Source organism: Meleagris gallopavo, chromosome 6 (genome assembly GCF_905368555.1).
Source record: "Meleagris gallopavo chromosome 6, MGAL_WU_HG_1.1, whole genome shotgun sequence".
NCBI lineage: Eukaryota > Metazoa > Chordata > Aves > Galliformes > Phasianidae > Meleagris > Meleagris gallopavo.
This window is the reverse complement of record NC_139409.1, coordinates 6104267-6128209: the sequence shown is the minus strand read 5'-3', so window position 1 is coordinate 6128209 and position 23943 is coordinate 6104267. Positions and strand designations below refer to the sequence as shown.

Below are 23943 nucleotides of genomic sequence, written 5' to 3'. Positions count from 1 at the left end.
TGTGCTACCCCCAAATGAACAGAGTACAAGCAGTGGTCTTGAATTTTTGTTGTTGTGGTTTGTTTGCATTGTTTTCAGGTGGTACAAAACGCAGCATTCATTTACACTAATGGCTGGGAAGATTATTGCAAATGCCTGAATTTTGTCAATTAGCGAGCTAAGTGCTTAAGTCCAATAAACAGGAAAAGGGATTGTTATCAGTAAACGTGGCTGTTCATTTATTTTGACACATTTTAATTTAGCGTGATGTATTAACAACAATACTTCCCAGCCTTCTAGTGAATGTGCTGTTGTGTATTCTGTAAGAGCACTGCTGGGTAAGTAATAAGGAGCCGCCTTTCTCAGGAGTTGAGCACACTTACCAATGCAGCTCTGCTGTGCTGAATCTTTGTTGAGAAGTGCTTAGGGTTTTTCAGATTTACAGAATAGCAAAGTAAGAAACAGTGAAGCTTGATTATAAATGCTTCAGTGAATAAAAGAGCCATTTTTGTTTGACATACCGATACTCCCAGCATAGCGGTGGTTGCCTGCTCGGTATTTTGTTTACTCTGATGTGCATATTTAGCAGAAATGGGAGCAAGAGTATTCTTTGGGAACATGAAAAGAATACGTGTATGCACTTAACTGAACACCCAAGACCCCCATGTAGTCATTTAGAAATGGTATGCTGTGTGGCACTTAATAATAATAGTGGTTTTTATTTGCTAACTCAGTAATCTGTGTAAGTCTCCACGGACCTTGGTATCACTGCTCTGTAGAGAAGAGGAGCTGGGGCATGGATATGTTTGTTGGGATTGTTCAATCTGGCGAAGAGGAGGCTCAGGGGAAAGCTTATCACTCTGCACAACTGCCTGAAAGGAGGTTATAGCAAGGTGGGGGGTTGGCTTCTCCTCCCATGTAACAGTGACAAGACAAGAGGGAATGGCCTCAAATTGTGTCAGGAGACATTCAAGTTGAATATTAGGAAAAACTGCTCAGAAAGAGTAGTGCTGCAGTGCCACTGGCTGCCCAGGGAGGTGGTGGAGTCACTGTCCCTGGAGGTGTTCCAGAACCATAGAGATGTGGCACTGAGGGATGTGGTCAGTGAGCATGGTGGGGGTGGGTTGAGGTTGGACTGAATGGTCTTAGTTAGAGATCTTTTCCAACGTTAACGATTCTGTGATTCTATGTTAAATGTCTTCCCAAGATCATGGAGTTAGTCTGATACAGAGGTAGGACTGAGTAGGTTTCTCTCTTTCTGCGTGATGTGTCACTGCAAAATGGATTGAGAGCAGTGTCCTGATGAGGCCTTGGCTAGTGAACAGTGTTTCTGCTTGGTGTAGGTGTTTCTTATCTTCCCCTTGATATGCTTAATCTGTTGAAGAAATGTACTTTAACTGCTGCAACATCTTGTTGGTGAAAGGGAGGAGTCAATCAGAACAGGTTTGTTCTGCAGGATGTACCCATAAGTCACTCACCTGCTATAGGGGAAGTGGGAACAAAGCGTTAAGTCCAGATTTTGCTGTTCAGACTGAAGCTTTCCTTTTGGAAGGGGGAAACAAGAACTGAATGTTTGACCATCAGCTGAAGCACAAGAACAAAACATGTTAATTCTGTATTCCCTAGGTAAGAAAATTGTGCAAACACTTGATGGATTTTTCTTCTAACCAGGAGAATATTGGCAATATTGGTGGTAGGTGGACATTTGGACTAGATGGTCATAGAGGTCTTTTCCAACCTTAATGATTCTATGATTCTGAAATGACAGGTACAGATACTGAGGCCACTTCAGGATTATACATAAAATGCACAAGAACAGCATCTCCTCTTCCTGCAGCCTCACCATTTGCACTTGAAACATTTTCCTCCTGATTTTTTCATGCATATACAGTTGTTGGCTGTGGCTCTTATCTGGAAAAGGATAAAATGCATTTAAATGCTGGATCTCCCTTATTGATGAAAGCCGTAATTCAGTTTACTGGATATGATTCATTATGGCTTTATAACCTCACTGAACCTGGAGCCAGGAGCGAGACTGCCCTTATTATGAATAACATCAGTGCAGGGGGCTTGTAGACTAGACTTGGCGGCCCATAGGATTCATTGCAGCAGGGATATGACCTGATGGCATCCTCCTAAGGACTGCTCGAGGCTGTACTAGCTCCTCACTGGCTCCTGGCAGTCCCCTCTTTGTGCTAGTGCCAGCAAATGAGTGAAGCTATCCTGGCATGGCATCAATTTCTTATTTTATTAGATGGACAATTAAAATTCGACATAGGGGTAAGGAGGAAGGTGTATCTCCCAGATCTGGAATGGGTGTAGTTTTAGATTGCAGCCTGCAGTAGGGCTAGACTTTATTTGGGATTTCTTCTGTGTAAACTGGTCACATACAAAGTAGTTCATCTTCTAAGATATGTCCTGTGGTGAATTTGAAACAGAAGAAAAAAAGAAGAAAAAAAAATAATGTAGAGAATGTAGCAAATTCCAGCATGGATCTTGCCCATGTCCAAAAGCATAGGGCATGTTTCAGTCTGGAGTTTTGAATACATTTGAATCTTGATTCTGCTTTTCATGGCTGTAACTATTCTGAGCTAAAAATCCCTGGTGGATTCTAGATAAGGAAATAGGAAAAAGCTGCTCAGATGCTCCATGTTATTGTGGAAATAAGCTGAGTGTTTGTTTGTCCCTGGGTATACAGTGTGAGGAGCCAGGGCATGGAGCACATCATAGATGGGAAAGGTTATAGGGTGCAAGGGAGATAAGCTAAAGGAGATACGGGTTTTTGAGAGGGGTGGGAAGTGTATTTTAGAACGCCGTGGTCTGCATGTTGGTCTTTCTGACAGTGGCATTGCACTGTGGTAGGGGCTCATTAGCAAGGCAGAGGAGGAGGGAACAGAGGCAGTGATCCGTCCTGAGGTAGCAGAGGGAGGCAAGGACAGGAGTTCTGCCTGGGTGGTTAGGACTGCTATTACTGAGGGGGCATGGCCGACTTGGAGAGGTGACTTTAGCAGAGCTGCTTCCTCTGGAAGCAATGACTTGTGCTTATAGCAAGAATACAATCACAGTAAGAACAACTTGTGTGTGTCATAAAATTAGGCTGTAAAGGAGATGGTGAAAAGGACGGTGACATTTGAAGGTGGAAGATACTGCAGCATTTCTTGAGCAAATTGGAAAAGAAACCTCAAACCTGCAGTTGCCTGTGACAGCGCTACTCTTTCAGCTCTGAAGATATTTTTAACTGCAGCATGATTTAAAAATCTAATTTTTCAATCTAGACATTTGTTTCTTTTTTCCCTTTTAGCTCTATCGTCCACTCTTGAAAAGATATGCGGAGCTTGAACAGAAGGTGATCTACAACCCAACCTCCTCTTGTCACACAAAATAACAAGCAAACAAAATTTATGAGTTGGCTGCAGAGTGGACTCCCAAAGAGATCAGAAGAGATTTGCTCAGAATTTAGTGGAGTTCTTTAAATCATTTTGTTCCTCTTTGTAGACAAATCACTGTTAAATGGCTGAGTTTCAGTATGTTGATGGAAAAAGTTGCACTGTGATTGAAAAGCTAATTAAAAAAGAAATCATTGTTCTAGTGTTTGTGACTTCAGGTTTTCTCAATACTTTTCAAATGATACTTGCTGATTAGGAATATCTGGATGAGCACATGAAGTCCACTGAATATGAGCTTTGATTCCACGTGTTCAGTACTGTGGGCTCTCTACATACCCACCTAGTACAGTATCTTCATTCCATGACCTCTTTCCCCAGTGTATTTTGAAATTATCTTCCTACACATCTATAATTTATCTCCTCTTTGCTTACATAAAACCAACAGAAAGCATAAGCATATTCATGTCCATCTGATGGAAGTCTTTGAACACTCACTGGGATCCTCATAGAAGGGAAATTCTTGTTACATGATGCTATGGAAAATCTGCTGTGGGATGAAGCATGATGTTGGATTTTATAAATTGTGGAAGTTGCAAAGGTGATACGTTGAATTTACCCTGTGAGATGTGGGCCTGGTTGCTCAATGTTTTATTTGACGTTATTTTTGAAAAGATTAAAATAAGGGTCAAACGTGGAAAGTTTTTACATGTGTTCACATTTTCATTCAATTTCATAAAGAGTCTGTTCCATCTGCACGCTTGTTTGGGGTTATGCTGCTTTCTTTTCCTCCTTCAGGAGACATGGCCATAAAGTTGTTTGTTTCATGCTGAGTGTGAGTGCAGAAATAGGACTCTTCCTAATAGGGCATGAAGGTCACTGTTTTTCTTTATACCATCAATATATCATTTCTTTCTTGGGGATGCTGAGCAGAACTGGTGGTCGTCTTGCCCTGATGCTACTCCTCAGTCCTAAGGAAAGTCTTAGAAAAAAATACAGCCCCAGACACCTTCCTGCAGAGATGTATGGAAGTCACAGAATTTAAGTGAAAAACCTGCATCACCCTGTGCAAGTGGGAACAGCTTATGGCACTATTCTACAGTGCCAGTATTTTTCCCTTAGGATAAAATTTCTTCTATGAATAAAATAGGTTAACGAAAGACTTTCTGAAGCCTTTCTTCAGTTCTCGTGGAAGCTGTAGTGTGCTTTGGGAATACATCAGGGTGTTGTAGCGAGTAGAAGATCTGTTTATGGAGTACTGTGAGGTGTTGGAGTCGCCATCCCTGGAGGCTTTCAAGAAGAGAGTAGATGTTGCACTGAGTGACGTGGTTTAATGGTGGTGGTGGTGTTGGGACGATAGTTGAACTTAGTGATCTTAGTGGTCTTTCCAACCTTTATGATTCTATGGCTTGAGAATTGGGCTATGTCCCTGCTGGAGGCAGGTGACTCAGGTTCGTGCTCTTCACGTTAGAGCAGTTCAGGAGTGCTCTCTGTCCCTGCTGCATTGCTGCAGTGAGCGCTGCCTCTTGGCAATGACTCGCCTCGTGTGTGGTGGAGAGTGGGGACATTCTTCCTTTGCTCCCCTTTCTATTGAAGTGCCTCATTGTGAGTACTAACGGTGCCATTTCTGTTCACGACTCAATAATTCTAGCTTCTCTTGATATTAGCAAGATTACTCAGCAAGGTGAAGAATTACCTTTCTGAGTTTCTAAAGCGAGTTTCTTTTCAGCAATTCCTTTAAAAGGTGGCATTGTAAATACACATCTCTTTTATGTGCTTATTATTTCTGGGTCCTAAGGTACAGTGCTAAAACATATAACACTTCTCACAGGCGTCCGCCTTCAGCAGTTGCTTTGTCATTGAGCAAAGCTGTAGATAGGTTATGAAAAACGTGTTAATGCGAATTAAGCAATGCCTATTGGTTTGTCATCAGTAGTCATTAACCATGCCTGGTGACCAGTTTGTCATCAGGGTTAAACCTAAGAGTGAAAAGGTTCAGAGACGATTGCTCAGTTTTGACAACAGTTTCTTCAGTTGGCTCACTGGAGTGAGAAGACTGATATCTCATGTGGCACTGTGGCTTTGCCCTTGAATTGGGACATTCAGCTCGACTCCCACTTAGCTGAAGAAACTTAAAGCTCGTGTTCCCCATCTTGTATCACAGAGCTATAAGACACAGGGGCATTTTTTTTAAGATTATTTTTTATAGATTATACATTGGCTCTTAACAGTTTTGTTAGTGGTGTACAGTCCACATGGCTTAGCAACTCTCTGGGCCTGAGCTCTTTGTGTTCAAGGCTGCATTGCACAGTGGCCACATGTGTCCATTTCCAGACATGTTAAGTCGTGTTGGGCTGTGCTGGGGCTCTCTGATGTGTCCCATGTTAACATTAACTACTGTTTCCTCACGGTAGATGATGCACTCTCTGCTTACTGCAGGAGTCCCTCGAAAAGATGCAGATGCCAGACGCTGAAAGGCCAGGAGCTGAGCACCACTGAGTTATAGTATTGTTGTGGTGATGGGTTTATTAGGGCTGGCCTCTGAGGAATGTTGTCTGGAGTATAAGAATTTATAGACAAGCTCTTTTTTTCCCTGGCTCACCAGAGTTGCACATGTTCACTGACTAGTGTCAGATAGAATAAGGCTCAATAAATCTCCCCCTAGAAAAGTCTTTTGAGAAGATGCTGCTATAAGAGTTCTACCACTCTTTTCTTTTTGTAATTCCTAAGGATGCCTGTTAGCCTGCCAAGGAACCATGTGCACATCTCTTTAAAGAAGCCCCCAATGATGGAAAGCTCTGGTGCACTTTGGTTTCCAAAAGTATTTTTTTCTGAAGTGTTTTTGGGTTGTTTTGCTTTGTTTTGCTGGTTTGTCTACTGATTATATGTTCTGCTGTTTGGAGTAAAGACGTTACGGTGCTAATTAAAATCCTAGCTAACAAATCTGAAGGCAAGCCAATATCCTCTACCTCCACGTATTAGATAAAGGCTGATTCCCTCTTTCCTCTTTAGGCCCTTGCTGTACTCCAAATCTAGCAGCAAATTGTCCCCAGTTTGTTCAGAGGAAAGGTCATTTTCTGTATTTGAAGACCTGCTGAGCTATTCCCGGTCTGAACTAATATACCTGAACCTGTATGGAAAACTGATCTTGTCTCCTGGATTGTCACAAGGAAATTGTTCACTGCTGAACTGATCCACAGCTCCCATCTTACACCAGCAAAGCCACTTGAGGTGGCTTATGAGTCGTGGAATTATGTGGCAAAACCCAAGCAGCTTCCTTAGCTCAGTGCCTTCGCCAGTCAGTCAGAGCTGCACAGACTCACCTATGAGCTCTTGGTGTTCCAGGACCCAAAGACAAACAGTTTTCTTTGCAGCCTGAAGTCTTTAAAGTCTTTTGTGTTGCAGCGGGGAACAAACAGGAAAAGATGTTTGTTTTTTCTTTCGGGATCAGTCTGAGGGAGCTGGAGCTCTGAGTGAATAAGTAATGTACTGAAAAAAGTCCGTGCTCTGACAGTGCTTTAATAAGTAATTGAACTGAACACCACGGTGTGTGATCCCAGTGGGACCTTTTTTGTTGTTTCTTCAGCTTTCTTTTCCTTTGGAGTTGTGGCTGCCACCACAGATCACAGCAGCACAGTGAAGGGTGTGTATCTAAAGCTGCAAAAAGCCATTGCAAAATCTGTTCTGTTTGTCTTTCCATTACTGTCATCCCCAGCCTTCTGTATCCAAGTTAGTAGGTGGGCAAGAAAAGCATAATTGCTATAGAGAACTACAAATTTTGATTTTTCCTCATCTCAGTCACTGACATTTTTTTCATCTAACCATTCGGATTCGGATTTTGTTGAGATCTTTGGGTTGAAATTGACCAACAGTTAACAGTATGACTAAGGATGATTCACAGCTGGGTAGCCTTTCCCTCAGATACCAGGGGATCACTGTCCCACCTGGAACGTTTCCTTAGGAACTTCACTAGAGGAGACTGTAGTCCTGATCCTACATAGCTTGAAATTTTAATACAGTTCACACATAAAACATAAAACACATATAAACCTCCGCCAAAGAATCTTAACTTGTTACTTTATGTTCCTTTTGTGCAGGTCAAAATTAAAACGTGATGTATCAGGCAGAAAGAATTTGGGATGAGATACTTAGGTAACCAGCTTTTTTCTGAGCATGGCTCTGAAGGGTGCGAATATGACATTTTGACATCTTTAACATCTCTGACATCTTTAGCAATTTAACGTGGATGTTCAGCACAGCTCCAGCCCCTGCTCACTCTCTGTGCTTTGATTACAGCTCAGATCCAGGCTCTTTGGTCAGCCTGGTCAAGTGGCTTAGCTTTCAGCCTTCAAAGCTTACACTATGAGAATGTAAGATTTTTAGAACTTTTTCTCTACAACTCTTCTTCTTATCTTGGAAGCGGATACGACCTTTTCTTTCACAAAGTTCACCTGGTTGGCTGTTTCCACTTCTGTGGGATGCCAAGAACTTCCCGTACACGATACTTAACAGAGCGAGTGTATCTCCTGCTGAAATTTGACCCCAAGACTCTTCACTTGTTTGTCCTTTCCCCTGTTACTTCTTAGAGTTGGTTTTGACAAACAGAAGGATACTGCTGCGGTGATCACAGCCCTCTGAGAATATCTCGGCCATTGTGGGAACACAGTGATTTCTCAAAGTGTTCTTGAAGCACAGAACCTAAGGGGTAAGGATGAAGAAGTTACTCTTGCACGTGGATTCTGCTGTGATCTCTCATTTCAGATTTTGACTAGGTTTCCTCATCTCTTGATGCTTCGCCCTGCCCACTAGAACAACTGAGGATATCATTGCATGTGCTTTTCTTGCTCTAAGACCTTTCTTTGGATGACAGGTATTTTTTCTATTTTTCTTTGTTTAGATGCTGCTATCAACTCTGCTTTTATTGAGTATGTGTGTCTTAGTACTCTGCAATGTATCCACCTGGTTATCCTTTCTTTCACTCAGCATTCAATCAATTAGAAGTTCTTGGTTACCTTCAGCGTGGGATTCATCCAACCAGTGTAGAAATCTGTCTCCTATGATTTGAACAAAGGAACACAAAGAAAAGGAGTTCTTGGCTGCTGTTCGTCTTATCGTGTGGCAGTTGTCTGCAACAGAGCAGGTGAGTTATCTCCTGAGTGAGCTCTTTCTCCCTGCTGAGTAGAAGGGCAGTTGTACAGAGAGGAGAACAGAAAAAGTCAATTTTTCACATTGTGCCAAAACTCTTGAAGACTTCATTGAAAACTGATTTCAACTTTGGAGGTAAGAGTTGTCCCCAATGGCCATTGTACAACTAGAAATTTTTCTTATTCCAGCACAGCTCTGTTTTTTCTATCAAATCCATGTGATTGACCTCTCCTGTCCCTTCAGATAGGACTCCTCATGCACCTCCATGGAGATATCCAGCAGACGTGGGTCACGAGCTTTGTTATATTTCTGCTTTTAGTCCTTTTGTTGCATGCCCTTGCTTATGTTTATTTCTTCAGGCTGGACTCTTTCAGGCATTTGTATTATGCCTCTAAGCTCAGTTCTCTGCTATAGAGAAAGGCAATTCCCTTAAGACTTAGGCAAGCATTGCACAAGAAAACAAAGGCCTGCTCAACTTGCTGTAGGGAGACAATATTTACTCTCTGACTGACATGTGTGCACTCCCCTCATGAAACCTCAACTCTGTTGCAGTACTGATGTATTGGAAGATGGAATTCTCCTTGAAAATAATCTAAACCATGTTGTATAAAAGTAGGGCTTAGAGAAACAGAGCAGAAACAGAGCTATTTCATAGCTGAGGGCTTTTATCTTAATATAAAACACATTAGAGCAAGCAAGTAAGAGGTAAAGGATTCTTACACCCTTTGGTGTCACAGCTTATGCCACCTGAGAACATCTCTTCACACTTCTGCCATAGCTTTGTTAGGATGGGACATTCTCCTGTCAATCCTGGTGTTTTGTTAGATTCCTACCCTAGATGACTCGACTTGAAGACAGTTGCTTACAGCAGAAATATTTTTTTGATCAAGAAAGGTAACGTTAAAAGGCAATGATACGTTTTCCCCTTTTTCAGTTTCTCAGCAGAATTATTGTGGTACCTGCTGTTGTTGTTTCTTAGAAGAAATCCCTACTCCAGCAGAGGGAAAAAGAAGACTTTGAATGTAGCTAATCCAGCACGCAATTTAGTCATCACAGAATTGTTTGAGTTGGAAGGGACATTTAAAGATCATCTGTCCAGCTCTTCTGCAATGTACAGGGACATCTACAGCTCAATCAGACAGTTCTGTCAGTGAATAAGCAAATAAACTACATTTCAAGATTTCCCTTAGATTATTTTTTTCCTCTGAATAACTCTTGGCTGAGGAGACATATCCGTGGTGTTTTATTTGATTCCTTCTCACCATATTTGCAGTGTGGAAGACTCTCCCCAGGGTCTTTCCACAAAGGCTTGTTTTGCTATTAGCCCAATGAACGTAGGTTTTTCACTTTGATCTGTGCTGTGTGTGGTTTTGGCATGATTCTTAAATGGACTGATTAAACAACTGCTGCTAACAGCTTCCTCTGCCTTCAGGAGTCAGCTTCCATTGTTCAGGGCTTTCCTTAGCAAAAGGGAAGAGGCAACACTGGTATAAGGGCTTACATTAAAGGCTAGAAGAAATGTCAGAAAACTCTTTCCCGTTCCTCTTGGTCCAGAAACATTGCTGTAACTCACTCACTAGATAGGCAGTGTTGGATTGTTCATAGCGTGAGTGTTTTGAGCAAAAGGGATGGATGCCTGTATGCTGATGCTGAGCCAGATTGTCTAGATGAGAAATCACTGAGCTGAGACTGGCTTGGTAATTTACATCTAGTTCTGTGTTTTATATATCAAAGTCTGTGTTTTGCAGTTTACACTCTGAATCTTTAAATGAAGAAATAAATTAAATTTCTCAGATGAATGAGAATGGTGCATTTAGAGGGAGAGGGAGAGTACACTGAGACTTGGGAGCTGCTCAGGGAGGAGACCCAATACTCAAGCTGTCCTTTTCTGGCATGAAGCATCTTTTCTTTCTAAAATGTTCCAGATCCCCAGGAAATATGGAAACTGCTCCCTCCCTGAGCCTCCTTCAGCCTACTGAAGATGCATTGGGCATTTGGTCAAACCCATGAGGCAGTGGTGGCAGCCAGAATTCCCCATGATGTGCCATCATGCCAAGGCTGGTGTCCAAGAAGCTGCTTAGTTCAGCATGGGGCAATCTGATGAGGCTGAGACCGTAAATATGTCGTGGCCATGGCATGGTCAGTGTTGTCCTTGATCTTCTCTTTATGCCTTTCCAGTTGAGACAGGAACATTGCTTTCTGTGAGGCACTGGTGAGCCCCATCAGGTAGGACATTTGCAAACGTCCTCTCTTGTTGTCAAGACAGAATTTAAACTGGTACAGATGAGGAAAGAGGGCTGATACGTCAGTGAGGGGAATAGAAATGTTGTCCTAGGAGAGGAGACTAAAAGCTTGGCTTTGTTTGCCTAGCAAGTGAAAGCGAAGAAGTGATACCATTGCTCAGTATAAATCCTTCAGGCTGGGGGTAAAGAGCAGGAGAAGAGCTGCTCAAGCCAAAGGACAGTGTTGGCACGCAAGCAAATGACACGCACGGAATGGGAGTAAATTTAAACAGGAAATTAGGAGTGAGGTGGAGGTGCTGAAGGACCTCCTGTCCCCTGCGTGCCGTGCCAGGAACATCGAGCCACGTACTTGCAGCATGACGTGTGGCAGGGCTGTAGCACCATGTCAGAAATCCTCTGCTCACTGAGAAAGCTGCATTGAGTACTGACCTTGAGAGAAACTGTTGTTTGCCACGTGGCCAGAGCAGAGTTTCACACTTGACCTCTTTTGAATTTCCTTCTTAACTGTATTTGATTTGTCGGAAGCAACGAGTATGGTAGGGACAAATAAATTGAAAAGTTCCAGCACTACTTCTTAACACTGGGACACGTAATAGCTTGATTTGCTATCAGTTTGCTGGGCTAGTTCTCTACAAGCAAGAGGAATTTGCCCCCTGGCAATTTTTCTTCACTAGAACCCTGCAAAAGGAAGTGAGGTTTAATTAGCATTTTAAAGTGGACAGCCTTGAAGTTAATGATATTCAATAAAGAAAAATTGTTTTAACCTTATTTGCACTTTTCAATTTACTTATTAGAGGCCATCTGTTATATTTTAAGCAAGAGCACTGGGAACTAAACTCTCAGATTGTCAAACGAGGCTAAGCAGAAGGGAAAGAGCAGGCTGCCTTAAATGAGCAATTAGACTGCTTTTCTTAAATTTCTCATTTTTGTGTCAAAAAGCAAACAGTCACCATTTCAAGCAACAGTTAAGTTGCTCTAATGACATCTATTTTTACAGGTACTCATCAGCCCTGGGAAATGTCACTTGTCCTCAGATCTCAGATGTGGCCCAAGGATGAAATTAGAAAAGCCAGAAGTGAGGTGAAGCTTTGAGGGAGTGAAGGCTAAGAATAAGGATTTCTGTAAGTAAGTCATTAGAAGAAGGAAAACTGAGGCTGCTGAATTAGTTGGCCAACCTAGTAAAAAAAGAGCATGGGAAAACTGTGGTGCTCTTTGCTTTTGTCTTTACTGGTAAGTTCTGCTCTCGAGTCTCTTTCTGTCTAAGTAATGTGTGGGGAAAACAGGTACTACCCATAGTAGAAGAAGATCAGCTTAGGGACTAGTGAAGCAAAATGGGCATAACAGGTGTGTGGGGCCAGCTGGAAATGTGTGAGCATGCTGAGGAAGCTGGCTGATATCATTGTGAGGCTACTCTATCATCTTTGAATGGCTGTGATGACAGTAGAAAGTCCCTATTGACTGGAAAGAGGTAAATGTTTCTCTCATCCTCAAGCGAAAAGGAGATCCAAGGGAACTGCAGACTGTTCAGCTCCATCTCTGTCTCCAGGAAAGTTACAGAGCAAATCTTACGGGGAGCCATTTCTGAGGACAAGAAGGAACCACTGAATATAGGGACCAGATCTCCATTGACTATAATGGCAATTTGAGTCCTAAACTTTTCTAGCTTAAGGTTAAGCTGACTCCTAGTGTACCTTCAAGAAAGTGAATGATTTTGCCATCTTCTTGGGTGGAACAAAAGCCTTTGGTAGGACAAAAGCCAAACTTTGCTCTGTGGGGTCTCGTAAGCCCAACTTAAATTCTGAGTGCACTTAATCCCTCCTGGAAGGATGGGAAATAAAAACAAAATGTCTTCTCCAGGTCTACGTAAAAACCTATGGGAGCCAGCAGAGCTGGTGCTGTGTGTCTGGATTTGACAGTGAACATTCATGTATGGATGTGAGCAAACCTGCTGGATTATTAGATGTCCTGCTGTTCAGCTGAGCAGAGGCTCTGGATCCTGGTCTCTGTGGGATTTGTTAGCAGTGGCTGTAAGATCGCCATGCCCAAAGTGGAATGGAATAATCCCTTCTGCAAACGAACACAAAATGGGATCAATGCCATGGGTCGATAACCTGTTCCACAGGAACAACACCTTAAATTGCACGAGTGGAAATCCTATGTGTCAAAGGATGTTTGAAGACTGATTCCACAAATGTTTGCAGATGTAGATCTTAGCTTCACTTCTGTGGTTTGTCACACTAAAGTGGTTTGTCACACTAAAGTTAGACTGAAGTTAAACTTCAGTCTGTGAGATCTTGCGGGTTCCAAATTTGCAAGGAGCTGAACCCACCAGCTCCTGTTAACTTCAGGCTTGCTCTGAAATCACCTGCATTTCTGTCCTGAGAGTTACAGTAAGAGAAGGGAGGAGAAATGTAAACTGATTAACAACAGCACTTGATCATTACAGCGAAACCCAACCAAACCAAGCCAACTATGAAGTACCTGTAGCAGTGAAACCCAGCTGTCAATGATTTTGCTGTACAGAACAGTCTTTGGTACCCTTAGTTTGCTGTCAGTGCTAAAGCCAAATTTGTACATAATGAAATAGCTTTTTAAAAACCTGGCTTTTTTGTCTTTCCAAGCCTAAAAATGCTATTTTGTGTCCAGATCAATAGAAGGGAAAAAAAAACACAACTTGAGGTGACTTTTGTTTTAAGGCTGTTTTAAATTTATAACAGAGCTGGCTAAAATGCTTTTCATCAAAGTACAAAAGTTTCATGCTGTAATTAATGGCAAGTGATATCTAACGCAATAAAACACCATCATTTCAGTGTTCTTACAAGACTATTTATGACTGGATATTGAAACTGATAATGATTCTGCCATTTGTCCTCATAATTTATTATTCCAAGGAGAGGCAAGTGGTGGTAAGGGTTCATGATCCGTTTTATGGAAAGAGTGCTGAATTCTGCTTTTTATGGATGTAAATGACAACGTTTGGTGCTGGGCAGAAAGTGTGTGTGTGACAGCGAGTGCAGACCCTGTTGAGGGGTCGAGGTGGGGAGCATTAATGGTCCTTCTGAGCCAGGGAAGCCCTTGGCTGTGTGATCCCATTGCAGCTAGCTACTGGAACCAGTGCAACGGGTGGGTCGTCTCCACAGCAGAGTGCTTTGAAAGACCAGGGTAGGATTTTTCTGGAAACCTCCCACCTGATTTCTGAGCAAGATAATCTGAACTATTGCTTTGGGCAGCCAAAGCTGAATTCACTATAAAACAACCCGACCCAAAGCTCGTTGAACAGAATGAAAAGAGTTACTGGCTCTGGCAAGCCTTGTATCAGACTGAAACAAAAGCTGTCTTCCAGAGGAAACTTCTCTTGGCCTTGCCAAGTGCCAGCCTGCATCCCTCTGGGCAAAGACCATTCCTTTTCATAGAATCATAGAATCACAGAATCATTGAGGTTGGAAAAGACCACTAAGATCATCTAGTCCAACCATCCGCCTACCACCAATATTGGCCACTAAATCATGTGCCACGGCTTCACGGTTCTGGAACATGTCCAGGGACGGTGACTCCACCACCTCCCTGGGCAGCCTGTGCCACTGCATTACTACTCCTTTTGAGAAGAATTGTTTCCTAATATCCAACCTGAACCTCCCCTGGCACAACTTGAGGCTGTTACCTCTCATCCTATCACTGGCTGAGGCTGAATTACGGAATGCTTGGGCTCTGATTCACACCTTATTCAGGCTCATAGAAACCTGGAGGAATTTCTGTAAAGTCAACATTGACACAATTAATGGAAAATCTAAGTGAAGTCAAACCCTGTGGGTTATTTTTTGGGCTTAGATGGTGCTTCATTCTCCTGGACTCCGGGACTGGGAGGTTCATGTTCCTACACTACAGCCTTCTGGTTTCCAGGCTGTTGTTCATTTGCTGCAGAATAAGGTACTGTAGGTAAAGATTTGCATTTCTATCGATAGCCCTAGCTGCAGTCTCACGAGTTCCTTGCTGCTTTGCAAATAGCTTGGAGTGAACCTGCTGCCACGGAAGCAGAGCACGATGTGACCTATTATCTTTGCTTTTCAAGTGCTATGGGCCCCTTCTTCAAGCCTCCAACATCCCCGTGTTTATTGTAATCAGCACGTCAAAAGGGAAGTCGGTCCTTTATTGGAGGTTATCCGTGTCAGGGGAAGTTATGTTCCCATCGCTACCTGGGGGCCCATCAGCAGATAAAGATGGAGAGCAGTGACTCAGAATGACTTTGAAGCAACACCCAGCAGCAACTGAAGACAAGAACATAACCTTAGCTGACGTTTAATATAACCCGATACACAAATAAAGCCATTCCACTAAATTATGCATCCTTTTACTCTTGGCTGTTGTTAAAGGAAGGGGACAGGGTGAGTGTTCTCTGTGTGTGTTTCTTCCTTTCCAGTGTCGGGAGCTGAGTGACAGATGCACACTGATGGAGCACAGTGCATTGATTTTTGCTGCTGCGGTACTTTATGCTCAAAGAAATACAGCTTTTAAAACGATGGAGGACCCCTATTCAGAGAAAACAGGTGAGGCAGATGGGTGATTTTCCCTGAATACGCCTTAGTTATGTGCTTTGAGTTAAGCAGGTGCTTTGTTGACCGCATTGATGTGAGTACATTCACCAGCGGATTTGGGTTGAAGTAAGCAATGGTTAAACAGCCATCAGGAAAAAGAGGGTAGTGGAGATATTTAGAAAAAATCTGTCTCTGATTCACTGTTTGTTTGAAACCAAGAAATAATGTGTTCACTTTTTTCCCTAATGGCACGAACACAGACATGTGCCATTGCTTGTTCACTTTTCTCTTTTCCACTCAATTCAATTAATTCATTGTGGTGAATCTATAAAATATGAGTCGATTTTAAAGAGGACTCTTGCATCTTTAAGAGGCAGTAATGGCACTTTTCAGGATATGTGCATAAATTGAGAACAATCTGTCACGTTGACGGACTCAGCTGACTCTTCTGTGAACACATGTCCACACCACCAAAAAATGGCTGTGCGATCAGCATGATAGGCAAAAGGCATCTGAAAGGTCATTAAGGGGATTTGCTAGCTGCTCTGCCCTCAGAAGTGTGCATAGATCCTGTCTCTGTCCTCGTTTTTGTGTTGCAATCCGTATCGCAAAAGTCCTTTTGTTTCAGGAACCAGGCAAGCATCCCAGGTTTTATGTTTATTTACAGGAGATGAACTTGCTTGTGAGTTGGGTTCTGTAAAATTGGATCCAGCTTTAATCAGAGCTGAGCCAGTCCCTTGGCTCGTGTTGCTGTCAGCTGGTTTTCGTGGGAAGAACCTGGCTGGGGCAAGGGAGCACAGGACCTGGAGGAGGCAATGGGAGCTCAGAGGTAATGCAGGAGACGCAGGGGTTTGCTTCCTGCTCATCAATCCTTTGGTTTTGGGCTGGTGGGACAAGAAAGAATATGGAAGAAGGGATTAAGAAAGTGGGTTAGGGGGTGACAGGCTTGCCCTGAGCACAGAAAAACCATTTCATAGAATGTAGAATTGTTAAGGTTGGAAAAGACCACTATGATCACCAAGTCCAACCCCAACCCACTCCCACCATGCCCTCAGTGACATATCTCCATGGTTCTTGAACCACTCCAGGGATGGTGATTCTACCACCTCTCTGGAACAGCTTGTTCCAATGCCTCACCACTCTGAGATTCATTTTTTTCAAATATCCAACTGGAACCTCCTCTGGCACAATTTAAAGTCATTACATCTTGTCCTATTTACCTGCGGGTGATAGGAACCTCCAACAAAAACACCAGTGATGATGGGACGAGGAGGGGTGTCCTTCAAAGCTTGGTTAGATGCCAGCTCCCCAGGTCTGACAGGAGCTCTCACATTAATGTTTGCAGTACCAGGAGCAACATTTACCCTCATCAGGGCTTGGCTCTGTTCTGTCCCTGAGGGCTTGCAGAGGTGGCAGTCACCTGCACCTTCCCTGGCACTGGTGATCAGGCTACCACCCACAATCCCAAGGCTGCATGAGCTGACCCCAACCAATTTTGTTTGTGAAGATGTGGGAAAGAAGGAGATTTTGTTGTGTAATGTTTGCAGTCAAGGTTCCGGGGAGGGAATATGGTCTCTGGGTCAGAGGATCTCATCTCCTGCTGGCTCTGTGCTGACTCCTCAGCTTCAGTGCCACAGAATCGTAAAATTGTTTGAGTTGGAAGGGACCCCTGAAGGCCATCTAGTCCAGCTCTGTGCAGTGAACAGGGGCACCCACAGCTCCATCGGGTGCTCAGAGTCTCATCCAGCCTGACTCCAATAGCTCCAGGGATGGGCCATCCACCACATCTCAGTATGAAACGTCAGCCTGGAAAATACATGGGAGCCTGTTCACCATTTACACAGCAGTGCTGGGCAGAGAACGCAGCATGCATTACCCGAAAGTTCACTGGAAGACGATGATCAGGAAGGGAAAAACTTCCGATGCCTTGCGAGCCAGGCTGTAAAAAGGGAAATATTCGTGGGAGGCTGTCGCTGCTGGGGAGCAGCGGGTGGCAATTGAACGGGGCTGAGCTGTGGGCACCCACAGGCTGTGCTGCGGGGAGAAGCGCCGGGCAGGGCGGTGGGTGCGGGGGGAGCAGCGCTTCTCAGTGCATCTCGCTAGAGGGTGCCCGCTTGCTGCGCTTGCAGCAGCACACAAGCCCCTGCCCAAGCTTGGAGGTTTTGGGCTCCGAGCATCGTTCCGTCCTCGTTTCATTGCCCGAAATTGTTGCGGTGTCTTATCACCGGTGGAGATAATAGTTGTGTTTTCTGCGGTGCACGGTGCGCTTGGGCCAGAGGTGCTGCCTTGAGATTTGGTGATGCACAAGGAGTAAATTGGGTTGATTGTAGGCAGTTTGTTGTTCTGTGTACAGGAAGCATCCCTCGTCTTGAATGGGGTTCCCAGGTGATGATGGCAGCCGCCTCCAGCCCTCCCTCTGTTCCCCAGTGTTCCATTGGGGGTTACCCCCCATGCCTTGGAGGGCTTATGTGCCTCCCTTGTCCCCTTTCCCATCAGTACACTGCAGGAGGGGACTTCACAGGGATGCTGCTCCTATTGCTGGCTCTTGATCCCACGAATCATGAACAAACATCTCCTGTGTGTTGTTGCTGTCCTCCCAAGGGCAGGAGATGTGCCCTCCTCTCTGGACGTTCTCCTTGCTTCTCTCAGATCATTGCTTTTCAGATTATGTCTGAATACCCCTCTTGAGCACTCACACCCCTGTCAGAGTGGGGCCCACAATGGAGGTCACAAGGACATTCTCCACCCCTCAAAATCATGTCCTCAGTTCACATTTCAATGAAAACATTGGCCAGATCCAGATCTGAGGCAAGCCTACATGTTTGGGAGTGAGCCATTGCCAACCACTTGCTATGCTGTCTTTCAATCACTTGCATCCTTTCCTCCTTAGTTGTTCCTACTGGAGTTAATAGTTGTGCTTTCTGGGCCTAAAGCATGCAACAGCAAATTCACCAATGTCCGTGGATCTGCCCATGGACACTACTGTTACCATCCTAGCAGAGTCTAGGGCAACTTCTCTGAAGGAGCTATAATTAATTAAGAAACAGCTTTTCCTTCCAAACTGACTGGGGAGTATGTGGAACACAGCAGACTCTTCCATGTTAACTGGAAGCCCTTTCCTCAGAAAGGTGGCACTGATGATAGTGCTGCTGATCCCTGTAGATTCCAATTGTCTCCTAATGTAAGACACAGTTTGATAGAGAAGGAGGAGTATACATGAAGGATGGGAGAGAATAACTATAAAGTCCAAATCCCCCAAACTGTAATCCTGCCCATGCACAAACGCTCCCTCCAATACCAAACAGAGCTTTTACCTCCAGAAAGCCCACAGGGATTCCCACTCCTTTAGATCTGTAGTAATAGTAGAACTTGGCTATAGCAGCAGTGAGTAATGAATTATTGGGTAGGTACAGCTGTTCATGGTAAATCAGAAACCTGGTTCCCAAATACCAGTGGGATAAAGGCTTCCTCAGCAGCAGAATGCCTCCAGCTCTTCCCCTGCCCATCATAGAATCATTGCTGTTGGAAAAGACCTCAAAGCTCATCTAGTCCAACCACCCATGTATCACCAAGATTACCCAATGACCTGTGTCCCTCAGTGCCACTCCTCCACGTTTCTTGAAGGGGATGGTGACTCTACGACCTCCCTGGGCAGGGTGCACAGGTCTGGTGATGGTTTTCCTTCTTCATCCTGTTGCTATCACCCTTGGAACCAGACTTCAATCTGTATTGTCTCTTTCTCAGCTCATCCCTGTACAGATTAGGGTGGCAACATCCCATCCCTGTTCACTGCAAGGAGTTGGACTAGATGACCTTTACAGGTCCCTTCCAACTCAAATGATTCTATGATCTGACAAAGGGCAAAGAACATGGGAAATGAGTTGAGATGCTGGATGGCCCATGGAAATTTTCCCTTCTTTTATACAAGGTTGCTTGGGCTTGAGCTGTATGGCTGCTGAGTGAATGTAGCACAACAATGCTCTGCTCTCTGATTTGGTGTATTTTCCTTCAGGGTGTTCTCCTTCCTGAATGGAGAGCTCACCATTGGAAAAAAACAATCTTTTGCATCTTCTCTCTTGCATTTTTGTCCTTCCCTCCAACCCTACCAAAGTTTGCAAGCTCACATTTAAAATACAAAGGAGAGCAAAAGGGGAGTGTGCCTTATTTTTGGCAGGCAGTGCAGTTGTTAATGAAGAGTGACATTTTCTGAGGTTATGGCAGAACAAGCAGAAGTCCAGCTCTCCATGCTTGGCTCTGCAGAGTGCAAACTGTTGTGCGGCCGAGGCTTTGAAATAAGTTATTCTTATTGTGATTCTTGTTTACAACATCAGATTCATTGTTTGCAATTTTGTTCGGTGGCATCCAATCAATAGCAGACAATAAAATATTATTTCAAGTGGCGTAGACGTTCCACAAGAATGTGATTGATTGCTTTAATTTCTGCCTTCCTCAGTGTTTTTACTAAACCTTGTCTTGATTTCTTTCCTCCTGCCCTACTCTCTTCAGCACCAGTTGTTAAATAAAGTGACATATTTATTATATGAGTTTTATTTGACAGATTGCCGGGTGACATATTTTAGATTAATTTTTTCATTTAAAGATGTATGTAAATGTGCATGTGAAATTATATACGTACACACACACACACAGAAATACGTATATACTGTATAAACACAGCGTGTGCATGAACTTGCTCAAGGCCAAAATTTCCAAGCACAACTTGAGACTTTGGGTGCTCTTCTTAGGTTTTCGACACCACATTAACGAGCCCAAACTCAATTTCCAGAAGGTGTGTGACCATGCAGTTAGGGTGACCAAGTTAGCATGTGTTTTATGACATTCCCAACACTCTGATAAAGTTTAACATCTCTTCAGTTGGGCAGCAGTAACAGCCATGTGATCACTCTTGATTTTCCATGTCAACCAAGTTAACTTAACAGCCCACCACTGAGAATAGTTATATTAAAACAAGTCCTGGAGGTGGCTTGAATGTGTATTTTTTTTACAGTGTTATGTCCAGAATGTTTGTTTTGAAAAAAGGAAAACCACCACCACCAACAAAAAGGAATTTGTTAGGACTGTTTCTAATAATGCTCAGTCCCTTGTGGAGCACCTTTCTTTCTTTGAGTTCAGGTGTGCATGGCGATTGAAGTCAAGCTCTTTTCATGTACAGATATGGGCCGTGGGATTTAGTGCATCTCCTAAATTGTGGCCTAAATGAGCTGTTTCTCCCCATAAATACTGCGTGACTCCAAGTTAGGTGCCCTGGGACTTAATGGCCAGTCCCAGAAATAAAGGATCTGGAGGAGAAGGCTCTGGAGAGATCTCATCGTGGCCTTCTAGTACTTGAGGGGAACTTAAAGCACGAGATGGACTGAATTTTTATACAGAATGATAGTGATAGGACAAGGAGGAATGACTTTAAACTAAAAGGGGAAAATTAGGTTAAGGGGAAATTCTTTACTCAGCAGTGAGGCCCTGGCACTGCTGCCCAGAGAGCTGTGTGCGCCCCATCCCTGGAGGTGCTCAGGGCCAGGCTGGATGGGGCTCTGGGCAGCTTGAGCTGGGGGGGGGACAACCAGACCATGGTGGGGGCTGTAACTGGATGGACCTTAAGGTCCCTTTTAACTCAAGCTGTTCTGTGATTCTATAACTCTGTGATGTCATCAAATACACAACAACTGCTTCCAGCTTTAAGATATTAGGCTGTAAATCCTAGTCTTGGTTGCGGACTGAACGTTGCTTCACGATGTGCCCAGTGTGCTCTGGATAAGGAATTTCAGAGCTGAAAAACAGCTGGGCGCTGTGAAACATCCATTCTTGATCCCCAGACGATGACTTCTTTTTTGTACTAATCTGAATTTTTCATTTAAAATGGAAATTATCTGAACTTGCTTAGCAATGTAGGATGTTCTCATAGCAGAGAAGCATTAAAGACTTCCAAGGCTCTGAACTGCGTGCTGAAAATAGAGTACATTTGTGTTTATTTTCTAATCCTTTCAAAATGTTGTTGGGGTAGGGCTTAAGCTCAGCCACGTCCCTTTTCATGAACATAGCTTGTTGTCTCTGAGCTTAAAGAACACAACCAACAAACAACCAACAAATAAATCCTATTACTCCAAAATATGATTAGTGTTCTGGTTGGAGTTATAAATCACCTTCATTTAAAATGCACTGTTGCTACAAGTTAGGATTTGAAAGTACAATCATGCAAATGCCAGTTGCAATGTTTTCACTCTAGTAACCTTGGCAATACGGCAAACACCTTTCCTGTTTGATACATACAGTTTTGGAATTTCAATTGTAATGCAGAGAGGGAAGCTGCCAATTTGTGCCACTTCTTGAGGGGAAGAGGTCATTTCTGGGGCAAAATTTGGCTGCCAGTGGAGCCATGCCTTTTAAGTCCGCTGGATTCTGGTGCTTTGTTTTATGTTGTTTTACGCTGGTTATATCCAGCTTTACAAAATTTAAGCCCTTCTTATAAATCAAAATCACGGAGCATAAATATTTATCAGCAAAAGAAATAAGCTGCACAGTAGAAAAGCTCAGGAATAGAAAAAGCCAAGTATTGCTTATAAAGGCAAAAACAGCGAGTTATGTTTTCATCCTGTCAAAAGTTAACGTGTAAAAGCAGTCACAGATGCAAGCACCTTAATTCCCTCTTCATTTGATATTAAACACCCCAGATCAGTGTGGATATTCATGCTGCAACTTTGAGACTGGTACAGGGAAAGAGTAGGGCTTCCCTTGGTCGCTTCTTCTTCCTGCTTAGCAGGCACACAGCCCTGCTTGACCTGCCAATGTCTGCTGGTGGTTCCTGTTGGTAGACCTGGAATTGTAGGTCAGCTTTGACCACTGTAGTATTGCTACCTGCCTGGTGGGGTGAAAGGGATTCTTAGGAAGAGGTATCTCATTGTGAATGTGGTAGAACCAGAATTTCTGCTTGTGGGTGGAAAAAAAACAACAATCTCATGAGATGTAATGAGAAACTGACCTTCATTAGTCTTTGCCCTACCACTAAAAAGTTGCTCTGATGTTTTCTCACACAGGAGGCTCCTCAGCAATGCTGATTTTCCAATGGCAGCCACTCTAAGAAATTCCTGTTCCCACCTTCCTCAAGCCATGGTTTTCTGCTCCTGGATGTCAGCCCTGTTCTTTGAGCTGGGCACACCTGAACCTGCTGTACTTCAGAAGGTGAGTGAGATGGCAGCACGTCAGCACCTAGAATCACAGAATCTTTAAGGTTGGAACTAAGATCACCAAGTCCAACCACCAACCCATCCCCACCATGCCCACTAACCATGTCCCTCAGTGTCACATCTCCATGCTTCTCGAATACCTCCAGTGACAGTAACTTCACCACCTCCCTGTGCCAATGCATTACCGCTCTTTCAGAGAATAAGCTTTTCCTAATATCCAACCTGTTGCTTTCCTCTTGGGTCCTCAAATGTTGGAGGCAGGGATCAGCTATATGTCGTTGCTCTTGAGGTCCATCAAAACCTTTTCAGAAGGAGAGGCTCTGGCAGTTGTGATCATGAACAGCAAGCAGAAAAGTCTGAAAGGTTGAGTACAGTGTAAGTTATATGAATGCATTAAGTTGCCTGAAGAGGTTGTGGAGTTTGCTCCTTGGAGATTTCCATAGATGTGGGTCTGCCTGGACATGGGTCTGGGCACCTTGCTCCGAATGACCCAGTTGGAGCAGAGGTTAGAGAGATGGACCCAGAGCTGACTTCTGATCTCAACCATTCTGTGATTCTGAAGTTGAGTATACGTACAGAAATGGAGAGTTAACGACTGGCTGAGTGCTGGGATGCGCCTGCCTGGCTGCTTTCCTCGTCCCCATGTTCTTCCTCATGTGATCACGATAGGAGGGATCCCCTGGGTTCAGCCTATTGTGGTTCAAGCATGGGTGGAGAGAGCTTTGAAGGCAGAAGCAGGATGTCAGGAATTCCTCTGATTTACAAGAGCAAAGGGCTCTCATCATTCCTATAGAAATAGAACACCATCACGTACCCCACTTTTCTGCAGTGCTCACTTCCTACAGAAAGATTTTACTTTGAAATGAAACACCTTTCCTGTGCCTTTTCAGCATGGGTAGCTAACATGAACATGAAAGCAGCCATGGGTTGGGTGCTGGGGCTGTATAGGGGCCCCTCTGCCTCTGCAAGGGCTCTTTGTGTGACCGCTTTGTTTGGCATCGCCTTTTCAGACAGGCATTTTTCAACCCTTAGCATTGTTCAGGTTGTACAGCAGAGTCAAATGTTAATCGGTGTGTTGTAGTAAAATGTTTTATGGGACAATTTAGCTTGAGCCGATACCCTCTCCCTTTCCATTGTTTTTCCTCAAGAAGCACAAGGGGCTGTGTGATGCTGTTTTCCAGGTGTGAGCTCTTCTGACCGCTCGCCATCCTTTCAAGCAGGGAATGCATTTAGAGTACTAAAATTGGAACTGGTGTTTCTCCTGTCTGTGGCATGTAGATGATCCTGTTTGCATTTGTTGGCTTTGAGTGGGAATCATTGCTCCCCACACAGATACCCAAGTGTGACACCCATCCCCAAGGACAAGAGCCATGCGCAGGCATCTTCTCCAAAGGGGATCATGTTTTTTGCCCATCTCCTTGAGAAACCCATCCCATGTCCAACCTTCCTTGTCACAAGTGGC

At 43.8% G+C, this 23943-nt stretch overlaps 1 protein-coding gene across 12 annotated transcripts in view; it reads left to right on the top strand.

The window, feature by feature from the left end:
* The window catches only part of XYLB (xylulokinase), a 149427-nt gene that overhangs the window by 93460 nt on the left and 32024 nt on the right, over nt 1-23943 (top strand). For 5 of the 12 annotated variants that reach the window (XR_014884122.1, XR_014884120.1, XR_014884119.1 and 2 more), the window contains exons 19-20: nt 15168-15294; nt 22332-22476. Coding sequence is in view for 2 of the 12 variants with exons in the window: in XM_003206944.5 (XP_003206992.2) it covers nt 3281-3364 (84 nt within the window). In the remaining 10 variants the exon portion in view is untranslated. Of the gene's footprint in view, nt 1-3254; nt 3565-7948; nt 8233-8345; nt 8503-10432; nt 15138-15167; nt 15295-22331; nt 22477-23943 lie in introns of those variants that run through there. The other 7 variants (XR_014884127.1, XR_014884125.1, XR_014884124.1 and 4 more) reach the window with 7 other exon arrangements.